The sequence below is a fragment of the Cyprinodon variegatus genome, unplaced genomic scaffold, assembly GCF_000732505.1.
Source record: "Cyprinodon variegatus isolate N-32 unplaced genomic scaffold, C_variegatus-1.0 Scaffold41, whole genome shotgun sequence".
Taxonomy (NCBI): Eukaryota; Metazoa; Chordata; class Actinopteri; order Cyprinodontiformes; family Cyprinodontidae; genus Cyprinodon; species Cyprinodon variegatus.
The window spans coordinates 1841003-1856747 of NW_015150494.1; the positions used below are offsets into that span (position 1 = coordinate 1841003).

Genomic DNA, 15745 nt, shown 5'->3' on the forward strand with positions numbered 1-15745 from the left:
GAAAAAAAACAGTGCTTGCTTGACTGAGCATAATGGACAGTTGTCACACTGCAACACAGATTTGAGAAGATCTGCAGCAACAAGCAGGCTCACTACAGCCACTGAAAAGATGGGAGGATTAAAGTACAAAGAAAAAACTCTCAGGGAGCTGTTCAATGTTTTCACTCCATTTTGCACAGAGGCTTTTTAATGTATAGATTATAGCAAAGTTAAATATTGTTACAAATAAAAAAAAAGAAATATGTTTAAAATAACACAGACAACTAATCTACAGTGTAGAACTATGAAAAAAATAGAGTTACACAAAAGTGTTCCGCTGTAAAGATGGTGTATAGTTTGTTTTGTTGCAACCTGAGGTGTGAAATAAACTTCAGTGGAGTTTGAAAACAAAATATGTGTATAGGTTTATTATATCTGGTTGAACGATGTGTGTGCCCAGTTGATTTTTTTTTTGGGGGGTTGGGGCGTGGAAATTTTATTGTAATCCAAAGGGGGGCCCAGAAGAAAATCTTTGGGAACCACTGGATTAGACCTGGCTGTTGTTACCTTCGGAACTCTGCTGGTTGCTGCGGTCCTCTCAACTTCGGACATTTAAAAAAAAAATGACACATTGAATGGGTAGATGGGCCATATAGTGACGCTTTAAAGGATAATGTTCTCATCTCAAATGATCTTGTATTGTTGTAGCACAACAGGAACACAAAAGAGATCTTTTAACTTAATCTTCTGAGCTCTGTGAGTTAAAGGGGAACGCCGTTTTTTTTACATGGGGTCCTTAATTTTATGTTATTATATCATGTTCTACTCACCCAAATAAGTTTTGTGTCATTTATATCCAAGTAACGTCTTCCTATGGGCAACGACTTGAAGACACAAACTAAACTGTTCATAAATTATCATTTATAGTCTGCCAGCATTCATAACATGTAGGCGAATCACTTTCACCCAGACATCCGCGGTTATATTTTTCATATTTATATGTTTTAAAAACAAAGTAGCGCGTCTATGATGTCATCTGCGCATGCAGACTGGAGTTGTAAGAAGAAGCCCGGGCCACAGGCGGCTACGCTCTACCACTTCTATTCATTGGGCTAGCTAATCTGAATCGTTCAATTCCATTTCGAGAGTGAGATCATCTATGAAAGTAGCACTAAACATCTTCCAGGCATGTGAGGAAAACTAGCAGCAGTTCAGTGGACAGGATGAATGAGCGGTAGCCGGCGCGTGCGGATGACGTCATACACGTAAAATCAAGGAAGACGTTACTTGGATATAACCTCACGGAATATCGTCAGAACGGCTCCAAATGACACAGAACTCATATGGGTGAGTAGAACATGATGCAATAACGTAAAATCAAGGGCCAAATGTAAAAAAAAAACTGCGTTCCCCTTTAAGAAGATGGGCTGCCAACCATGGGAAGAAGTTTACCCTCTATGACGCAGCCCTTCCTCATATACATGCAGAAATGTAAAAACGACAGGAAGAAATAAATGACAAAATATTCCAAAAATATTATAACATGAACATAAAGAAATACTTAAAAAATAATTAATTGAAAGTTATAACAGACAATAAATAAATAAGGTAATTATCACACAGGCGAATAAATAAAGAAGCTAATTAAAAGAGATATTTACATTTATTCCTCACTGTATAATTTAATTTCTACCTACATTTATTTGTTTATTGCATTTTTGGGGGGGAATTAATTGAATGTTTATTTATTTATTGAGCATTTATTCATTTCTGTATTTATTTTTAAATATGCAACAGCAAAGAACAGCTTAAGTTAAATTATTAACCAAAGCCGAATACAAACAGAAATACTAAAGTGTCAGTTTACCGAGATATTTATGGCGAATTGTAAAGGTTTTAATGTGTAATAAAAAGCAATATAAAACAAAAAATAAATAATGAGTGTATAAAATTAGGATGGCAAACATGGATGTTAAAGATCAAATAAAAAGAGAGAATAGAGATATGAGAATGGGATGTACATTACCGAGTGTACCTTGGAGCTGCAATGGCTGTCCAGTGGTCAGCTGGCGGAGCTGGCTGGGGGACAGGGTGAACTTGTTCCCCTGAAACTGCAGCGTGACGGGAGTCTCCGGCTGGGAAATACGATTCTGACTCCCTGACATGTTGGCCAGCTGGCCGATCTTCACCACATCCCCGCCTTCATTGGATAGGAAGATCAAATAGTAAGGCAGATAAAAACTATATTTTCCAGTCAGAAATACAAAACAATGTATTTAGTTAGTTGCAGGGTGAGAAGGAGACAAGACATGCAGAACAAAGGTGAATTAATTCAACGGGAAAACATTTCCTCTCAACAACAGAAACAAAGCAGAGTTTAATAAAAAAGGATTAAAGGGAGGAAATGTCAGAAAACATAAAACACTTTTTCAAGACAACACACACTTCACCACCATCTATAATAAAGAAAAAGTTTCTCTTCAATAAAACTACTAAAATGGTGAATATGAATGTGCTCAGTACCAATGAGACTAAACCCCATAATTTTATTCATTTCTGATTAGGATACACACGAAATGTTCTAATGAATCAAAGGCATAACTAAGACAAATTAAAGAGTGAATTCTCTGCAGTTCAACAAATCTGGGATTTCAAATTAAACTGGATCAGGCCTAAAGCTTCCCTTCATCTACATGATATTATTTTATGCTATTCTACATTTCAAACAACACACTAAAACATTAAAACAAAACAAAAACTGCACTTTGTAAACTGTTCACCTTGGAGGCAAAAACAATAGATCTGAGGTGCAGATTGTCTCAGTAAATCATTATAAGGAACTCTGTAGCAACAATAATATTAGATGTTCTGGTGTACGTGTTGCTGACGGACACTAGTTAAAAAATGATGGGCTTTTCATTCTTACAATTACCTATAGACCAATTTTGTTTGAAAACATCTTCCTTGGGAGTGCAGGTGGCGCAGCGGTTAGTGCGCACGAGCCATGTACGGAGGCCTTAGTCCACGGCGTGGCCGACCCGGGTATGAGACCCCCTCTCTCATACCCCCTTTCCTGTCAGTCCACTGTCGAAAAATGTACCACTAGTGCCGCAAAAACTCAAAAAGAATATAATTTCCTTCAAACAAATAATTCAATTGAATATATAATTTCCAAGCTGACAGCACATTGGCCTTCGTATCCATCATTTCCCCTGTGCTCAACCTATGTCACTGTTTATGGAAAAGTCCCAAAAGAGAACCATTTTTTAAATATAAATATTTCTAAGATAGAAAAATGAATCATAATATTTGAACTTTATTGAGAAATTAACTCTATAACCCATCACTTTGGGGAGTAGTGGGCTGCCATCGTGGAGCACCTGGGAATCAAACAGGTTAAGGGTCTCTGTGGTAGTGGGTTTCGAACTCAAAACCTCAGGATTCCAAGCTCTATGCCCTAACCACTAGGCCACCACTCCCTTAAACAGACTAGCGACCCTTTTCCACTCAAAGCCTGGGATTTAAAGCCCCAGTTTTACCTGGGAATAGAGAATAGCTGCATGGCACCTTGACACCAGCAGGAGGCAGTAATAAGAACCCACAACTGCTTTATGTCCTTTTACTCCCAGTAACATGAGGAGTGGGGTCAAAACCTTACAGACCCTGAATAATAAATAAATGGACAATACTGTGTATCTCTGGAAAACGCTGACCATGATTTCTGGTGTGAATGACTTTAGTTGGTAAGAACAGAGTATTTCTGAATGAAGCGGACAGGGTAAAGACACAGGCTGCAACATATTCAGACTTAATGTGTATTTTAGGTCCAAATATGTTTATATTACACACATCATTTGGATTCTACCCTAAATTTTATCTGACCACCTCTGTGGGGACAAGTATCCTTTAAATATTTTGACTTGGAAGCTTAAATATCCAACATCCTGAAGATTTTAAACAATCACACAGTTATCACAATATACTGTACAAAGACCGTGTGTTAACTGAAAAAGTTCACAATTCAAAGCGAAGAAGAGTGATAACCAACAGGGACGCTCCAACATGCTTTGCTATAAAGTCAAGATCAGAAAGAAGAATGGAGGGGAGGGAAAAAACAAATAAAAAAACAAACAGTGAAAGCTGTGGATTATCTCCTGACAGCTTGGCTGATGCACTAAACTAACGGAGATTAGTAAACCGGGGAGAAAGTATTATAAGGGAAGGAGAACATGAGAAATTAAATGAAGCGTTTTCTGGACCTTTCTACTCGAGTCATATTTTTCCTGGTTTCTGTTTTTAAAATATTGATGGATGGGATCTCAAATAGTTTTGGACTCATACAGAGAAAGGACTTAATGACAGAATCGCATATAGCAGGAACTAAAAACAACAACGAAGGCACTCAGACTTTAGTATAAAAAGCTTTTAATTATAAACTAAGGTTTTTTTGTTTGGCAGAATGTGTACAAGTAAAGTGCGCACATTGCTTTGTTTCTAAGCCATAACAAGGCTTTGTTTTTGGTCCAATCTATAAAGCCTCGAACTCAACGCTATTTCTGACATTTTGAATTAAAAAAAGCTTCCTGGATGGGAAGAGAAACCTCTTCAAACTTGGAAACAAAGTCCAGTCAGTTGTTTAACTTTTTTGGAATGACTTTGACCGATATGACTGAGAATCTTCACCTGCACATGAAAAGCTTTAATAAGTTATTCTTTAATTGTTGTTATTCTATAATTGGCTGTTGTCTATTTATCTGGATCATTCTTCATTCGATCCGAGTACGACAGAGAATTTTCACTACTGTGGAACAATGAATTCTATACTTTTCTATTGGTCATCTGTAATATAGACAGCAACACACTTCAGAAAACCAAGAGAGACTGTATTAAAGGTGCAGAGTCAGGTTATTTGACTTTTTTTTTTTTTTTTTTTATATACGCCAGTAGCTTCCTCTGGATGTATACTACGTTTTTCTGAAAGTTGACCACATCCTGCTTGTGTGTTATTTGTTATCTTTTGTGTTTTGTTTTTTGCCATTTTGTTTTTTTTTGTAAATAAAGCCATGAGTGTATATCCACTATCTAACAAATGAGGAACAAAGCTACACTTGTGCAAAGGGCCTAATGTGGCTAGGCCAGTTAGCACCACCCAGCGCAGAAAAAAATATTTTAAACTTGGACTTTCTTTCTGTTTTAAATAGGACTACCAAAACCCTATTAGAATGGATGCTTGATCTAGTTTTGTCACGATGAAATGTTTTTTTTTTTAATAGATAAAGAAGACTACATTAGTTTAGTTTCGTAGTCTTCTACAAATTGAGCTGTAAGCCAGCATCAGTATATTCTCTCTTTGTTTTTCATGTCTGATCTCCAACATGGGAACATAATATTAAAAACAAATCCTGCAATGTTGAAGGTAGTGTTAAATATCTAATTATATAATGCATTAAACTCTGACGCCTTCTGGTTCTGTTATTGTTATTTGTTGTGACCATCTACTGAAATCCATTCAGTCTGCATAGGAGAATATTGCTATTATAATATATTATGCAGACCATGTCTGTTTATTTCTGCAATAGCTTGACCTAAATACATATAAAGGCGGTGAAATATTTCTCGTCCCAAACTTAGAAACTTCATCTCTAATGTGCATAATGTTTAAAGTCATTGCAGAACTGTCATCCAGTAGGAGTCCTAATGCAAAGATTCTAGTGACTGTGTGTTACTGTAAACTATTTTAAAGGAAAAATATGGACCAGACTGAAAAATCCTAAAAAGTTCTTTTAAATCAAGAAGAGTGAGACCAAGTGTGCATGCAGGTGTGAAGAAAGAAACTGGATATGCCAAGACAATGAGATGCTGCTGATATGGCTACAGCTGTACAGAGACATCTCTTCCATCGATTGCTGATGTATGACATCTGACAGCAATGTCTGCAGCAGCAGCGCTGCCGCCATCATGCATACACTGAGCCATGTTCTCTGAAGTGAACATACTGTATATCAGCAGTGCCTCAAGTAAAGGCCTTGGTGCACAGCAGCCAAAATGTTTGTGCTTGAGGGTGGAGGGAAAATGCAGAGATGAAGGGGAGGGCAGGCCACTTACTAGGCAACCGTGCCTGGGCCTGAGATGTAAGAACCAACCTCTGGGACAAAAGACTGGGCTGGATGGCATGGCTTGGGGCTAAACCTGGCCTTGGAATCTGTGTTATTCCAGCCTGGCTGATGGAAGTCACGGAGCCTACAACTGTTCCAGCTAAGGTCTGACCCAAGGCCAAAGGAGTAGCTCCCAAAACATGCTGCCCATAGCCACTGTTCCCAGAGGCGGCAATGGAGGAAGATGCAGTGTTGTTGCTGCTGCTGCTGCTGACAGTAGGAGTAGCCTGGGCTCTCTGAGTAGCTGTTCCGATTGCTGCGAAATACAAGGCAATGGGGTGTGGGACTCCATGTTAGGGCTAACCCAACATTTAATTAAATCAGAGCAAAGATTTTAGTTCCTATATTTACTCAGCAGTGGTGGGCCAACACGGGAAGCAGTGGGAAAGCTGGTGCTGCTGGTCAGTGTGGACAATATTTAATACCTCTCTATATTTAAAGCCTTAAACTTCAACCTAAAGGGCCGGTTATACTCCCCGCAGCAGTGTGTCGCTGTGAGCTAGACACAGACATTTTTGATTTGTGCTCAATTTTTAGCTTGGTCTGTAGTATATGCTGTGGGTCTAGATACGGCCAAGGCGGAGAGGAAGTGGGGGCAAGTTTGTGCGACAGCGGAGGGACATGAGCGCAAAAAAAAGAGCAGGGATCTAGGTGGAAAAAGGGTCCCAGCGTTCTCGCGGACTCGCTCTTCTAGCTGGTCCAACTTCATGAGTTGTTTTCCGCAATTGCGGTCATAAAAAGAAAACAAGCCGGCCTCCTGTCTGCGGCCAGCTACAATTTGGGAGATGCACAGCAGGGTGTCTACGGAGGGGGCAGGGACGTCTTTTTGTTCACTGCGACACCTACGCAGATGACCTAGTTCCAATGTATAAATCAGCTTTATCAAAGCATCCCTTTAATTCTAAACAAAGTTGCTTAAAAGGAAACCGATTGTTTTACTGGCAATATGTTATCGCAAGGGAGCAATGACACATAGCAGTTCTATAGCACTTTTTTTAGCAGTTTGCAATATAGTGTATGTCTGTTGGTAGGGCAGTACAGATGGGAGCGGGGGGTGGGGTGGGGGGGGGTTGTGGGTATTCTATTGCATTGGGCTGAGCAAGTACTCCAAATATTAAGAGAAAAGTATATGCAATCGTATATGTACATATTTTTTTTACTTTCCCGCTTTGGAAAATATTCCAGTTAAAAGAGATCTTTTATAACTCTATAGCCATGAACTGAAGATTGAATATAAGGATAAGACGCTGAACCTGCTTCAGTGCTTGTTTAGTCAGCTCAACAGACTTGAAAAAGCTGCATCGTCGACCCACCACTGCTGCAGGAAAATCTGGATTTTAAAAACACAGTGAGGTTCTGCTAAAAGGTTATAAACAGTAAATAATTTAACTAGATCACTCTGAGGATTTTTTTAAGCAGTATAGATGCAGATTTAATGGAACCATAAGGTCACGGTAACGACTAGCCCAAAGGGGACTTCTAGTCTGATAACACCAGTCTAAGAAACATCATACAAGCTTGTATGAAGTCAGTGAGTGTTTAAATTATTGGTATGTTTACAATAAATTTAGGTTAAATAGACAGAATACAAAAATGATTTACATGTGAAATGGAATCGATTTAGAGTAACAAACAAACTAAAAAAACAAAAGATAGTAAAAGTTCATAAAATATAATTAAGTTAAACTGCAATACTTTTGTTTCTTTACAACAATTTACTATATCAAAAAGTTAAATTGGTTAGAAAATGCTTTGGCCTGCTACCTCCATTTTCCATGTAAATACCAATTGGATTCTGATTTTGAATCATTTTAAAATACTAATAACTATAAACTGTTGACATTTGTTGTTCAATTTGAGATGTTTTGAGATGCTAGAAGTCCACTTTGGTCTTAGCCCTTCTTGAAACCTGAGCCTCCAGGACCCTCTAACCTGGATTTAATCTTGTTGAGGATGCAAGAGTTATTTATGGCAGGAAGAATATAAAATACTTACACCTTTTAAAAAACCTAACTTAAAAAAACAAAACAAAGCTTTTGTTTTGGGCCGCTCTATAAAGACTCAAGCTTAATGCTAATTCTGCTTCCTGGGTGGGAAGCGAAACATCTTCAAACTTGGGAGACAAAATCCAGTGGGTTGTTTTAACTAACGTAAAAACTGAACCATCACCGTAGTACCTTATCAGCCATGATTGTAAAATAGTCTGATAAAACTGTCAGTTAGGGCTTCAGTTTTTATTCTCCAGAAATAGAACAAAACTTCATCTTTTCCTTAATTTTTTTTTTCCTTAATCTCTAAGCTCTGTGTTGTGAAACATGATTGTTACAACAACATATATAATTTCATTGCCCTTTAAATCTATGTCACCTCCTAATTGGAAGGATTGTAAAAACGGGTAGTTTTTGAAAGCAAATCATGCAATTTGTATATTTATCATGAAACTTCAAAAAGAGTTGACATTAAGCCTTGATTTTTAAAAGCTGGCAAAAACTCTGCAAATGTTTGTAAAAATATATTTATGGTGTAAGTTTAAATGCATGACGCAGTAATTCAGGTAGTTTGAATTTAAAAAGGCATTTCAATCATGCAGCACAGAGACACGGCATAATTTATCACACGCAGAAAAAGTTTGGATTGCAATTAGGGTAAAAGCAATAATCATAAGAAATCATATGCTGATAACCAGAAGTCCCGAAGATGGGGATTCCCTTTTATTTAACAGACTCCTTCTAAAAAATCTTACCGTGAGAGGTAGGCGTAGTGGTCGGAGCAGAAACGGGGGACTTGCCTCTGGTCTGGCCTGATTGGCTCACAGTGGAAACTAAGGTGCTTGTAGGGGGAGAGCTTGTAGGGGGCCGCTGACCCGCCGTATTTCCAAATGCGACTAACCGACCTTCTGGCTTTGTACCATACTGCACTGGCTGGAACAGCCTGATCAGTTCAAATCAACAAAATCAGAGTGAGACCGCTACAATTAAAGAAAACGACAAATATCCTCATATGTAAAAGTGGGAAATTTTAGCACTGACCTTGATGATTTAATCGGACACGGTTTGGGTCTTGGTGGTTGCTCGGGACCACTGTAGATCTCCTCAATGAGCTGCCGAGTGACCTTTAGTTTAGGTTCTGCTTCTTCAGTCTGGTACCGAGTCAGTTGGTTCTCATGATTGATCAGATCAAACAAGGACAGGTTTACAGTCTAGGAAAACGGAAGATTAAAACATGAAAAGTTACCAACATATTGATTTAATTTTTAAGAGTGAAAATCAAACCTTAACAAAATGAAGGGGAAAATATAAAAGACAATCTGACAAAGCATTATCAATAAGGGATGGTACGGCCTCTTCTTTTAATGGATAAGATTCGAACCGTGAAATATGTTTAGATTGACAAGAGTTCAATAAATAAATCCCATAGATCTTAAAGATATATTTTCTCACAATAATCCATGGAGTTTGGGTATGTGGAACTACCTTGCTGGGTTCGGTCTCAATAGCTCCTAGAACCAGTGACGGCACATTGTACTCAACAGATGGACAGAAGTAGGAGCTGCTGGTTTCTCGAGGTACAACCAACTCAGGATGATTGCACACGCGCTGCAACTGCATCAAAACCTGAAGCACGCTGACAAAATGACCCGACTTCAAAGCCTCTTGTGTCCTGGAAGAAAATTGAAAACATTTTTGAAAATTATTACCAAAAAAAAAAAGTCTGCAACCAGATAAGATTTAAATCAAGATTTAGATGTCTTAGCAATTATATAGACTGGAGAATATTTGTTGAGCCCAGGTTGAATAAATACATAAAAGGTGACTATTTGATCAGATATCTCACCCAGGCTGCGTAAGGATATCCTCATAAAGCGTCTTCTGTCTATTTGAAAGCCGGCACTTCAGAATGTGCTCGTACTTCTTTGGAAGCTGTTTCTCCACATCCCTTTTAGAGCGTCGCAAAATGAACGGCTGGATCATCTGCAGGGCGGCACAAACAAGGTTACCTTATCTAGCATATCCTTATGCATTTTAAACATGTAGAGACCAAACGCACCCTGTGCAGGCGTATAACCAGCTTATGGCAGTAGTCCTGGTTCTGGTCTGTGTCTGCCGCAACAGGAAAGTCTGAGTACGGCCTGGTGAGTCCTGGCATCAGGAAGTGGATCATGGTCCAAAATTCCTTCAGATTATTCTGAAGCGGAGTGTGGATAAGAAGGATCCTTTGCTCACTGGAAGACCCACGGAAATCAGTCAGTGATGATGTTTGACAGACAATATGTAGAAATCTAATCAAACATTTGCATCATCATAACAATCTCTTATAAGCATTGCTTGTGTTGTTTCCATTAAAAAAACTAATTACTGTGAAACTATTTTTTTTCATTGCTGGTTTTCAGTCATCCAGGTCATAGTCATTCCATAAAGTTAAAAAATAAACCACTGGACTTTATTTTCCGAGTTTGAAGAGGTTTCGCTTCCCATCCATGAAAATTCAAAATGTCTGGATTAGCGTTGAGTTGAGGCTTTTATAGAGTAGCCCAACAAAGGACCAGAATGTTCACATTTTAGATAAAGAAGGCAGGTGGTTCGAAAGGGGTGTGAAGGAAGCCATTTATGTTAAAAAAGAAAACCAACCGTAAACAGACGGGGTGGACTCAGGTGTCAGCTATCAAAAACCTACAACGCAGAGATACAGTCGTTTCCTTCCCAACACCATCTCAACCTCCATTGCTATGCATGGGAATAAAATATCTCGCCAGGTCAACGAGGCCAACAATGACCTTTAACGACTGCCTTTTCAGAGGAATGGGCCAGTATCGGGTATTGCAGGCCAATAACGACCTCAACAACTCCTATTATTAATGGGTGGAGCTGGTTTTCCAGCTTCAATGTGCATGTTTTCTAAGCCATTACAAGGCTTTTGTTGGTCTATTCTATAATAGCCTGGAACCCAATGCTTATCCAGACATTTTTAATTGAGAAAGCTTTCTAGATGGGAAGCAAAACATCCTCAAACTTAGAAAAAATAAAGTCCAGTGGATTGTTTTTTTAACTTTAACTGTTTGGAATAACTTTTTTTTTTTTTAATAAACTCACCTTCTGAGACCAAAGACAGTTTCCCAGTGTTTTTCCGTCATGTTTTTGATAAGTTGCACCTCATCCAGAACCAGATGCCTCCACCTTTTCTTTAGGAAATGTTTTTGGTCTTTCATCAGCAGCTTGTATGACGTCACACAAACATGAAAGCTGTTGGTTTCCTCCCAGAACTGCAGAGAAATATGGAAATAACATGTCACCACATGAGCAATCAAATAAAAAAAAAAAAAAAGTCAGAACAATGAAAAATGTCAGACAAAAACCACCAACCATTCTCTTGCATCTGCGCTCCCTTCTGTTGCCTAAATAAAGGAGAATCTTAAGGCCCGGACACCAGCGCTTAAACTCAAGCTCCCAACTTAGCAACTTGCATGTCCTTACTACAATTAGATGGGGTCCCCAAATGCCTGTGTTGAAAAATAAGTTTAAAATGTAAACATGAAATTAAATAAAAAAACAACAATGTATTTTGATTTGTGAAATACCTTCTTGACCAGCTAAGTGGGCTAGGTAAGCCACTGTCTGCACAGTCTTGCCAAGGCCCGTCTCATCGGCTAAGATGGCATTGAGCCGTTTCTTATAAAGGTTTAGCAGCCAGTCCACACCAATCTGCTGATACTCTCTCAACAAACCATGTAACAAAATAGGAGCTGGGCTGCGGGTCTGGAGGAACGGGACACTTATATCATTTAAAATGATCAAAACTCTTTTTAATTGTGTAAAGTCATTTCTGTTTCTTACAGATGAAGTGATTCTGAGGCTGCCCTTGGGCAGGAGGAGCTCTGTAGCAGCTGCCACTTCAGCAATGTCTCTGCCAGCCTTCCCATTAGAGTTAGACGAGGATTTATCTGCGCTCCGTTGGTGGTCCATGCTAAACACGGAGTCCAGCACCACTGCTTCAGGTGGACTGCTTGGTACACAGTCCATGTCTGTTAAATAATGGGAAAAAATGGTCAAAAGTGTCGCCACTTGGTGCTGAGAGCATAAACAAAAATACACTAAATTCGCTTTTAATGATTTGAAATACAAAGCACCTTCAGTCTCTTCCCCATCATCCTCATCACTCTGAGGACTAGGCTGAGGCCACTCAAAATCCTCAGCATAGGCACCAGCGTACTGCTTCTTCAGAGAATCCAAAGACATCTCAGCTTAAACAAGTAAAAAAAAAGAAAGAAAAAGAAACCGAAACAATTAGCCAGAATATGCATAGCATGATAAACATATGAGCAACAAGAGATATAAATAATGGCATGTGGGCTACTACTTTCGTTTATATGCAAGAAGTGAACACTTTTTAAGATTGCAATAAGTCTTGGCCTGCAGTTGAATGATTACAATGTTTATCGATTACAATTTTTATCATGTTTTTTTTTTAGGATGGAATAAAGAAATAAGATTAGAAAAGGAAGAAGAAAACAACGAAGCTTCTTGTTTGGCCTGAAACATCCCAGTGACTCCTGCAGTCATGATTTCATACTCGCACGGGACTAGTTGCTTTATTTTAGCAGCAGTGGTCCAGAGGTTGACTTTGCTCTAGAGGTACTGAAACTAAAATTTAAGAGTTTAAAACGGACTATTTTACTTTTGCTCGTGATTTAAGAATGTATATTAATTCAATTAAATTACTTTCACATAATAAGTTATGATGATGCATTTAATGAACTTGTCTGGAAAAAGATTAATTGCTTGTAAACAGCAATTATTCTTCTTTTCTTTGAAAATTAACAATCTAAATTTACCTAGAATGATTTAGAAAAAAAAGAAGTTGCCAGTTACCCTCTTCCAGGTTATTTACGCCTTTTTTTAAGTTTAGGGAAAACGGTGTGACAAGAACTATACATTAGCAAATATATCAGTTTCTATATCATATGTAAAAGAAATTATATGAGCTGTAATTTTATAGCAGCATAACGTACCATACCATTGTTATCTTTTTTAAACATATTTAGGAAAGTACATTAGTGAACAACTCTAGCCAACACAACACATTAAAGGGTCTAATGTCTGGCAATACTGTCTAATAAATCTTCTAAGTAAAGATTAATCGTGGTTAATCGATTATTGAAACAATCATCAGCTAATTTAATAATGGATTAATTGTTAACTGGAGTATGGGGAGTTTAAAACATGCCTTTAGCCAAAATTATATATATATATATTAAAAAAAAAGTATGAATATTTTGCATTTAAGATAAAAATAAATCTTTTTCGTCTGTCAATATGCTCTTTCCAGCCTCCTCAAGTGGATAAGTTTTAGTTTCACCTTGTTTGATTTCGTAAAATGTTCTTTAAGGAACCTTTGGCTATACAATTATTAATCGAAAAAAAATTGGGACGGATTAAACTATTATCCTTAGTTGCGGCCCTACAGTAAACCAATAATTTTTTTCCCAGGAAACGACTAGTATGTATTAATTAGGAAGAGAAAAACAGTTTTTATTGATAAATGAAAAAAATTAAATAATATTTATCCATAAAACTATTAATATTTCACTAAAGTTTTTTTCTAGATTGTAAATGTATCAACAGTGATCCACATCCGAGCCAAAAGCAGAACATTTGATCCCTAATTCAAATTCTTGATCATTAGTTTTGTTACAATCCATCTAAGTGTATAGAAGAATATCTGCTTGAAAGTATTATCAATATTTTGAGTGACAATGGGTCTTAATCTCTCTCATGATATTGAAAAGACAATTTTAGAAATGTGTTTATTTTCTTAGGAAAAACAAACAAACTATAATCACATACCATCTTTTGCAAGGTCGATCAATTCTGCTTTGTGGTCCGAGTCTCCTTCCATGACTTCCTGCTCCTCTATGGTGCCCTCTTCATCAGGAACTAAAAGAATTTAGTCTTTGAGTAATCTATAAATGTCCTGCTTTTATTTATTTATTTTTTCCATGTAACACTAAAAACATACCCTCTTCATCCACTTTGGAAAAACTTGATTTTCTCTTTCTGCCAGAGTTACCACCCTCCTATAAAGTGGGAAAAGAAAAGCATAAATGTAAAACTAAGAAGTTTTTCCAAGAAGAGATATATGATAATTAAGAGTCAGGCAACACTTACCGTTCTATCAACTTTTTCCCCTGATGACTGACCAGATACTGGAATGGAAGTCAGAAGCCAGTTTACTACATAGTTAAAGGTGGGATATTTTGGAAAATTCTGAGATAAAGTTATATTGTAAAAGGAATAAATTTAAGCTTTTTATCTGATCAATTATTTCCTTTGTATTACGATCATGTAATATTGAGCTTATTAGTTTATTAAATGGGACCTACCTGCTGCTTTTTGTAAGCCAAGTGCTTTGTGCCTCTTCTCGTTGATTTGAAACTGGAGTTTAATTTCCACAACCTTCGGAGTAAAACTGTGTTAAAAAAAACACCACTATGCATAAATAATAGGAAAGAGTGGCCAAATGAACCCTTACCTGCTCTATGTTTGACCAGAAGAATTCAACTTCTCGAGCAATTGTACTGGCAATATGACGAAGATGAACTTCCCTTTGTTTCTGTGATCTTTCTTCACTGTTCTTCTTCTCTTGGTGGTAACGAGCACAAGTACGAACAAGCTGTAACAAAGGCACAAAAGAACGGGTTCAGAGAGACATTTTCTATTGCCGTTACCCTCATTATTTGTGAAAATTCCTCAAAATCTGTTAGGTGTCAAACCTTCTTTGCAGCAGCTTCCTTCCATCTTCTCTCCTGAGCAAAGTCTGCAGCCATCCACTGCATCTCCTCCAGAAGGTAATCCCAGTGGGACTTTGGGCGTGAAGCTTCCACAAGTTTAGGGAGCCTGCTGGATGACCACTGACCCTCTTTCCTGAGATCAGAGATGCGCTGGTGCACCTGACTCTCCTGTAGTACAGAGAGGACCACATAATCATCACATAAAATAGGACTGCAGCTGTCTATTAATTTAGCAATCAATCATTTTTTGATAATCTAAACAGAGACACTGTTAGTAAATTGATGCTCCTCAAGAAACAGCAACTTTTATTTCACATTTTAAATTAATTTTGCTATTTTGTTTATTTGTTGACTACTTTTTCAATTACCTGATCAGTAATCGACTGAAAAAAATATGTATTTTTGAACAGAGGCGATGCTAACTGACAAGGAAGATTTTTTACCTTAAATATAGAGCTTTTTTAATTTTTGTACAGTCTTGACTTAACTGCTGGTTAAGTCAAAACTGGTTGGTTATTCTTTCAGAAAATTGGATGTTTTAGAGTCTGTGAATTCCTGTTATATATTATTATTGAAAATATTTCAATAATCCAATGACTACGGTTATTTCAATGATTATTTTAGCTCTCGTTTTTTTTATTACAAAGTCAAATTAACTGAGGGGTCGGCTAACAGACATTTCTTTATACTTTTATTTATCATTTTCATTCATCTCTATAAATGCTTTACATTTCTCAATATTCTTTAATGTGTTCATATTCTTCCAGCTTGATTTCTTTAAAAATACATGAAAAAAAAAAAAAAAAAAAAAGTCAAATAACCTGAC

At 37.5% G+C, this 15745-nt stretch overlaps 1 protein-coding gene across 9 annotated transcripts in view; it reads right to left on the minus strand.

Moving 5' to 3' along the window:
• ep400 (E1A binding protein p400) overlaps positions 1-15745 on the minus strand; it is a 43908-nt gene that overhangs the window by 19697 nt on the left and 8466 nt on the right. For 5 of the 9 annotated variants that reach the window (XM_015370053.1, XM_015370052.1, XM_015370058.1 and 2 more), the window contains 18 exons: positions 14902-15087; positions 14661-14801; positions 14512-14584; positions 14297-14334; positions 14148-14205; positions 13976-14065; positions 12259-12372; positions 11966-12153; positions 11710-11887; positions 11495-11631; positions 11225-11394; positions 10182-10356; positions 9969-10105; positions 9608-9794; positions 9164-9333; positions 8878-9065; positions 6085-6390; positions 2006-2179 (listed from right to left, as the gene is read on the minus strand). In XM_015370053.1, coding sequence (XP_015225539.1) covers positions 2006-2179; positions 6085-6390; positions 8878-9065; positions 9164-9333; positions 9608-9794; positions 9969-10105; positions 10182-10356; positions 11225-11394; positions 11495-11631; positions 11710-11887; positions 11966-12153; positions 12259-12372; positions 13976-14065; positions 14148-14205; positions 14297-14334; positions 14512-14584; positions 14661-14801; positions 14902-15087 — 2710 coding nt within the window. The remainder of the gene's footprint in view (positions 1-2005; positions 2180-6084; positions 6391-8877; positions 9066-9163; positions 9334-9607; positions 9795-9968; positions 10106-10181; positions 10357-11224; positions 11395-11494; positions 11632-11709; positions 11888-11965; positions 12154-12258; positions 12373-13975; positions 14066-14147; positions 14206-14296; positions 14335-14511; positions 14585-14660; positions 14802-14901; positions 15088-15745) is intronic. The other 4 variants (XM_015370055.1, XM_015370054.1, XM_015370060.1 and 1 more) reach the window with 3 other exon arrangements.